The 7,500-nt window shown below is 52.0% G+C and overlaps 1 protein-coding gene across 1 annotated transcript in view; it reads left to right on the top strand.

The window, feature by feature from the left end:
- Positions 1–7,500, top strand: part of LOC113816314 (1-phosphatidylinositol 4,5-bisphosphate phosphodiesterase epsilon-1-like) — a gene marked incomplete in the record, with an annotated part of 183,850 nt that overhangs the window by 110,140 nt on the left and 66,210 nt on the right. The window contains 1 exon segment of the mRNA XM_070117039.1: positions 2,354–2,707. Coding sequence (XP_069973140.1) covers positions 2,354–2,707 — 354 coding nt within the window.

Raw genomic sequence — 7,500 nt, 5'->3', positions numbered from 1 at the left:
ACTCCCTCCCTGACCCCTTAGTGCCAATTCTCCCCTTCCTTCCCCAGTGCCACCCTCTCTCCCTTCTGTCTCCCCAATGCCACCCCTTTCCCTCCCCTCCAGTGCCACCCTCTCCTTCCCTTAGTGCTATTCTCTCCCTTCCCCTATGCAAGACTTTCTTCCCCCTTTTCCCACAGTGCCACCACCTCCTTTGCCCCTTAGTATGCCACCTTCCTTCCCCTTCCCCAGTGACCCCTCCCCTACCCCTTAGTGCTATCCCTTCCTTACCCCCAGAGTGTCACTCCTCCCCTTTCTCAGTGCCAACCCCTCCCCCCTCCCCCCAGTGCCACCCCCTCCCCTTCCCCCTAGTGCCAACCTCTCCCCTTCCCCCCAGTGCCAACCCCTCCCTTCCCCCCAGTGCCAACCCTCCCCCTTCCCCCAGTACCACTTCCTCCCTTTCCCCCCCAGTGCCAACCCTTCCCTCCCCCTAGTACCACTTCCTCCCCTTTCCCCCCACAGTCCCAAACCCCCTTTCCCCCTTCCCCCCCTGCCACCCCTCCCCTTCCCACAGTCCCCAACCCCTTCCCCTTTCCCCCAGTGCCATCCCTCCCCCTTCCCCACAGTCCCAACCCCTTCCCCTTCCCCCCAGTGCCACCCCTCCCTTTCCCCAGTCCCAACCCCTTCCCCCTTCCCCCCCAGTGCCACCCCCCTTCCCACAGTCCCAACCCCTTCCCCTTCCCCCCAGTGCCACCCTCTCCCCTTCCCCCAGTGTCACTTCCTCCCCTCCCTCCCAGTACCACTTCCCTCCCCTTCCCCCAGTGCCACCCCCTCCCTTCCCCTTCCCCCCAGTGCCACCCCTCCCCCTTCCCCCCAGTGCCCAACCCCCTCCCCCTTCCCCCAGTGCCACCCCCTCCCTTCCCCAGTGCCACCCTCCCTTCCCACAGTCCCAACCCCTTCCCCTTCCCCCAGTGCCACTTCCTCCCCCCAGTGCCAACCTCTTCCTCTCGCCCCCCCAGTACCACTTTCTCCCCCTTTCCCCTAGTGCCAACCCCTCCCCTTCCCCACAGTCCCAACCCCCTCCCCTTCCCCCCAGTGCCACTTCCTCCCCCTCCCCCCCAGTGCCACCCAGAGGGCCAGGTTCCCCTATGGCAATCTTCCACTCAAGCGAAAAAATGATTCATGATCTGAACTTGTTGGAAGCGAGTTGCAAAACGATCGCGGAGAAAATTCCTGTTCACCCTGGCATTAGGGCCACCAATTAGGCTGATGCGGTGAATAAAAGGGGGGGTGGGGGGGAAATAAGAAAAAAGAAAGATAAACATCGGTACCTCTGTCGTTCTCGTTCTTCGTTTCTCTCTTTCTTTCTCTTGTTCTTTCTTTCTTTCTCTCTTTCTCTCTCGTTCTTTCTTTCTTTCTCTCTTTCTCTCTCTTTTTCGCTCTCTCCGGCTCTCATTTTCTCGCTTTCGTTCTTGCTCTCTTTCGCACTTTCTTTTGCTCTCTCCGGCACGCATTCTTCCTTTTGCTCTTTCTCTCTTTCGCTCTCTCCGGTTCTCTTTCTTTCTCTCTCGATCTCCTTCGCTCTCTCTTTCTCTCTTTTTCCGTCTTCTCATTTTTGTATTGTTTCTCTCTTTTTTCTTCAATGTTTACGTATTATATATGAACGGTAAAACACTCTACACACACACACACATACACACACACACACACACACACACACACACACACACACACACACACACACACACACACACACACACACACACACACACACACACACACACACACATATTCATATATATAGATATTTGTAAGTATGTATGTGTGGATTTCTTCAATTTCTTGTCCGATTATTTACCTGATAGAATGATAGGTCCCTCCCCCCCCCCATCCCCCCTCATCATTTTCCTCTCCTCTCTCCTCTTCCCTTCCTCCTCACTCTTACCCTTCTTCTTACCCTATCCCCCTCCTCCCACTTCTCTCTTTCCCTCTCCATTTTCAATCATCTTCCTGTTACTCACCTTCTTCCTCTCCCTCATTTTGTCCTCCCCTTCTCTCTCTCTTTCTCCTTCTCTTCTCTCCCTCTCTCCTTCTCTTCCTCTTCCCTTTACTACTTCCCCTCTCTCTCCCTTCCTTTCTCCTTCTCCTTCCCTTTCTTCCTTCCTTCCATCTCCTTTCCCACTTCTCCCTCTCTCCCCCTTCCTTTCTCCTTCTCCCTCTCCCTTCCTCTTTCCCTGCCTTTCTCCCTTCTCTCATTCTTCTCCCTTCCGTCCTCCCTTCACGCGGCCCTTCTCGCGTCCGTTTCCCACCCTAACCTCCCCCCCCCCCCCATTCGCCATCGTTCTCCCCCTCACTGGGCCTCCCTCTGCTCCCGCAGGAGGGCGTGCAGCTGTCGGTGCCCGTGGTGTCGGTCGAGTCCCAGCGGCGCCACTCCTTCACGCCGCACCACGACGACGACGAGGACGACTACTCGACGGCGACCACCAACACGGGCGGCGCGGGGGGTGGCATGGGCGTGGCCAGCTTCTCCGGCAGCGGAAGCTCCTCCTCCGGCAGGCGGCCCGCCACCATCCCCGCGTCGGAGAGCTTCATGGGCGGGCCCGGCGACCTGTTCCGCGGCTGCTACGGCGCCCTTGACCCCCACAAGAAGGGCGGCCAGCCCGCGCTCGCCCTCCAGCGCTGTCTGCCGCCGCCCTACTGGCGCGGCAAGAACATGGCGCGACTCATCAAGGTGAGGGAACCGTTTCTCCGGCGGGCGAGGCGGCCGAAGGCGCCGGCCCGCCTCGCGCCTTCCCGCTCATTCATTCTCTTTCTCTCTCATTCATTCGCTCTATCTGTGAGTGTATATATATCATAATCTATCCATCTCTATCTGTCTTTATCTCTCTCCCTCTTTCTCTTTGTACTCTTTTTTGTAAATAAATTTAAGACGTTTTTCTTACCACGCGTTCAGGTCATATGTGTGTTCTAAATTCAGGCCAATCGTCTGCATTGTTTGAATAGGAGAACATTGATTATTGTGATGGCTGGTTGGTAAGTGATTGTGGTTTCCTGGGAAAGATAAGGTGGATGGCTACTGTGGACTGAAATATCAGAGAGGGATTTTTTTTATGGGCCGAAAGATGAGGTTGTGAGAAGTTGTAAGGTTCTCTCCTTCTCGCTCTCTCTGGATAGACTGGTATATAGATAGATAGATAGATAGATAGATATGTAGGTAGGTAAACGATAGATAGATAGATAGATAGATAGGTAAACAGATGTACGAGTAGACAGATAGACAGGTTGATAAATATTTAAATATACAGATAAGTAATTAGGTGTACATATGGATAGGTAGACAGATAAGTACACAGGTCGAATGGATAGATGGACAGATAAGTAGATAAATAGATAGATGTACAGATTAGTAGGAAGATAGAGAGGTCGATGAGTAGATTGGATAGATAAGTAGATATATAGACATACAGATAGATGGATAGATAAATAGACAGATACGTAGATAAGTAGATAGATTGATCGGTAGATAAATAGATAAGAGACAGGTCAATATATGTCTGCAAATAGATAGATAGATACTTAGAAAGATAGACAGGTAGATGAATAGATAGATAGACAAATTAATATGTAGATGAACAATTGGACAGATAGATAGGAAGATAAGTATATAAATGGACTGATAGATAGATAAATAGTTAGACAGATAGGGAGATAAGTAGAAAGACAGATGGATAGATAAGTAGATGGATAGACAGATAGACATATAAATAGATAGATAAACATATAAGTAAATGATTAGATAGATAGACATATTGACATACAGATAGATAAATAGACATATAGGGAGATAAGTAGATAGATAGACAGATAGAGAGATAAATAGATAGATAGACACATAGAGAGATAAATAGATAGAGAGATAGACAGATAGATAGACATATAGGGAGATAAGTAGATAGATAGAGAGATAGACAGATAGATAGACATATAGGGAGATAAATAGATAGATAGAGATACACAGATATATAGACATATAGGGAGATAAATAAATAGATAGAGAGATACACAGATAGATGGACATAGAGGGAGATAAATAGATAGATAAGTAGATAGACATATGGGGAGATAAATAGATAGACATAGAGGGAGATAAATAGATAGATAAGTAGATAGATGGACAGACAGGCGAGCTGCGCCGGGGTGCGGGTGTTCGAGCACAGTAGAGTGACGCCCGAAACAGAAAGAGAGGTGAGCAATCATGAGAACTATAAACACAGGGTTCTTGAGAAGCCTCCATGCGGGTTGTAGGTGTTACTTGGGAGATGTTGGCCGTCTTGCCTCCTTTCCTCCTCTCCTCTTCTCCTCTCCTCTCCTCCTTTCCTCTTATCTTCTTCTCCTCTCCTCTTTTCTCCTCTTATCTTCTCCTCTCCTCTCCTCCTTTCCTCTCCTCCTTTCCTCTTATCTTCTCCTCCTATCCTCCTTTCCTCTCCTCTCCTCTCCTCTTATCTTCTCCCTCTCCTATCTTCCTTTCCCTCCTTTCCTCCTCCTCTCTTCTCCTCTCCTATCCCTCCTTTCCTCCTTTCCTCCTCTCTCTTCTCCCTCTCTTGTCCTCCTTTCCTCCCTCTCCTTCTCTCCCTCTCCTCCTTTCCTCCTCTCTTCTCTCCCATCCTCCTTTTTCCTCCTCTCTTTCTCCCTCTCCTATCCCTCCTTTCCTTCTCTCTCTCTTTCTCCCTCTCCCTATCCTCCTTCTTTCTCTCTCTTCTCCTCTCCTATCCTCCTCCTTTCCCTCTCTCCTCTCCTATCCTCCTTTCCTCCTCTCTTCTCCTCTCCTACCCTCCTTTCCTCCTCTTCTATCCTCCCTTCCTCCTCTCCTATCCTCCTTTCCTCCTCTCCTCTCCTCTCCTATTTTCCTCCTCTCCTCTATCTCTTCTCCTCTCCTCTCCTCCTTTCTCTCTCCTCCTTCCCCTCCCTCTGGCTCTCCTCTCTCCTCCTTTTCCCTTCTCTTTCCCTCCCCAGCTTCCTTTTCCTTTCTTCTCTTATCTTCTCCTCCTTCTCTCCTAGTTTCTCCTTCTTCTTCTTCTTTCCTCTCTCGTACCTTATCCTCCTCTCCTCTCGTCCCTCCTAGCTTCTCCTCTCTTCTCTCCTCCCTCCACTCCTCATCCTCTCCTTCTCTCATCCTTCCTTTCTTCCCTCTTTCCTCCCTTCACTCCCACCTTCTCCTCTCTCTCCTCTCCTCTCCTCTCCTCCTCCTCCTCTCCTCTCCTCTCCTCTCTCCTCTCCTCTCCTCCCTCTCCTCTCCTCTCCTCTCTCCTCCCTCTCCCTCCTACCTCCTCTCCTGCCTCTTACCCCTCTCCTTCTCTTCTCCTCTTACCCTCTCCTCCTCTTCTCCTTTTCCATCTTCCTCCTCCCTTCTCCTCTTACTCCCTCCTTCTCTCCTCTCTCGTAACTTCTCCTCTCCTCCCACTCCGTTTCTCCTTTCTCCTACCTTCTCCTTCTCATATCTTTCGGTGTTACTTCTCCTTCTCCTGCGATTATCCTTCTTCTCCTTCTTCTCCTTCGTTTGTCTTTCGTTTATACATTTCTTTCTCCCTCTATCTTTCTACATCTCTTCTCTTTATCCCCTCTTTCATTTTCCTCTGCTATCTCCTTCTTTTCCTTCATCTCCCTCACCTACTCTCCTTTCATTCCCACTCCTCCCCCATCATACCTCCTCCTACTCCTACTCCTGCTCCTGCTCCTACTGCTATCTCCCCCTCTTCCTCTTCTTCTTCTTCCCCCCCTCCTCCTCCTCCTCCTCCTCCTCCTCCTCCTCCTTCTCCTCCTCTTCCATCATCTCCTCCACCAGCACCAACCACCATCTTTCCCTCCACCTCCTCTACCTCCTCCTTAAGTATAAGATGCAGGTGAGGGCGTAGGGGTGGAGGGGATCGGGGGGGGGGAGGAGGAGGAGGAGGGGGAGGAGGAGGAGGAGGAGGAGGAGGGTAGTGGGTAGGGTCTGGCCCGGGCGAGAGCGGTGGGCCAGTGCAGTGAGCGTTGGCCGACAGGAGGGTGAGGTTCGGCCCGCACTTTCTCGGGGGTTTTGAGGCGGGGGCGCGTGTGTGTGGAGTGGGATTCGTCGTCAGCGCGAGTGTTGCTGCTGAGCAGGAGGAGGAGGTCAAAGGCGTCGGCAGCCAGGTAGTTTGGCTTGTCGGTGAGGGGGATGTAGGGGGGGAGGGGAGGGAAAGTGGAGTGGAAAGGGAGAGGGCAAGTGGGAAAGAGGAGGAGCGGGGAGAGGGTATGGGGGGAGGGGGAGGAGTGTGGGGTGAGGGGTATGGGGGGAGGGGAGAGGGGAGGAGTGGGGATAGGGCTATGGGGGGAGGGGGGAGTGGAAAGGGAGAGAGGGTATGGTGGGGAGGGGGAGGATGTGGGGAGAGGGGAGGAGTGCGGAGAGGGTATGGGGGAGGGAAGGAGTTTAGGGAAAGGGGAGGGAAGGGTATGTGGAATAACAGGAATATAGAGGGAGGGGAGAAGGGTGGATAGGTAGAGGAGGGAGAGAGAAGCAGATGGGTAGACAGTGAAGGGAAACAGGAGGTAGGTAGGGGAAGGGGGTAACGAGGAGAGAAAAGGGAGAAGAAAGGGGATAGGGAGGGGGGGGGGCAGGAGAGGGTAAGGACCTCGAAGAGTAAGGAGAGGGGGGAGGGGGGAAGGGGGGGAGGGATATGTGCTTTGCCGTTACCTTTCCTTCAGAAGCATTTTTCTTGGCACGGCCCTCCTCCTCCGCCTTGGCTCCCTCTCGCGCGGGGCAAAACGTGGCTTAAATTAGTGTTATGGAATAATGTTGTCGGCCGGTCGGTGCCAGAGCCCGACACGCGACCCCGACAACGTTTCTCCTGTCGGGTGAATCGGCCTTCGCGAAGTCGGGCGCCGGGAACAGGTGGGGGACGTCGCGCCTACTGCCTCGCCTGCCGGAGGCGGGGCTTCGGAGGTTTTGGGGGCGGGGCTTCGGAGGTTTTGGGGGCGGGGCTTCGGAGGGCTTGGTGGGGGTGGTGAGGGGGGGGAGGTTGGGGTCAGATGTGCGTGCGTGTGAGTGTTCTTGGTGTGTGTGTGTGTGTGTGTGTGTGTGTGTGTGTGTGTGTGTGTGTGTGTGTGTGTGTGTGTGTGTGTGTGTGTATAGAGCGTAGGCGGCACCTTGACCCGAGCCGAGGCACATAAAGTTGACTTTTATGGAGTTTCTTACGTGTTAATGACCTTTATGTGAATACGAGAAAAAAAAATCGAATCTTGTGCTGGAAATCAGTCATGTTTACGAGTGTTTATTTGCGTGTACAAGAAAGTGCCGAAATCGAAAGTGTTTTAAGAAGTGTCATACACATTATCGGAAAAAAACAGTGCCTAGAACGACACTTTTTATTCAGAAAGTACCACTCTTAACTACTCTAATGGTCAAGTTGTTCTACGTGAGACGCAAAAAAGTGTATTTCTGTGAAACAAACAGTGTATTAAAAGTGCATTTTAGTTCAGAAAAGATGTTCCGAGAGGAGTCATAGT

Source organism: Penaeus vannamei, chromosome 39 (genome assembly GCF_042767895.1).
Source record: "Penaeus vannamei isolate JL-2024 chromosome 39, ASM4276789v1, whole genome shotgun sequence".
In the NCBI taxonomy this organism is placed as follows: Eukaryota; Metazoa; Arthropoda; class Malacostraca; order Decapoda; family Penaeidae; genus Penaeus; species Penaeus vannamei.
The sequence above is the reverse complement of the archived record's forward strand: the minus strand, read 5'-3'. Positions and strand labels throughout refer to the sequence as shown.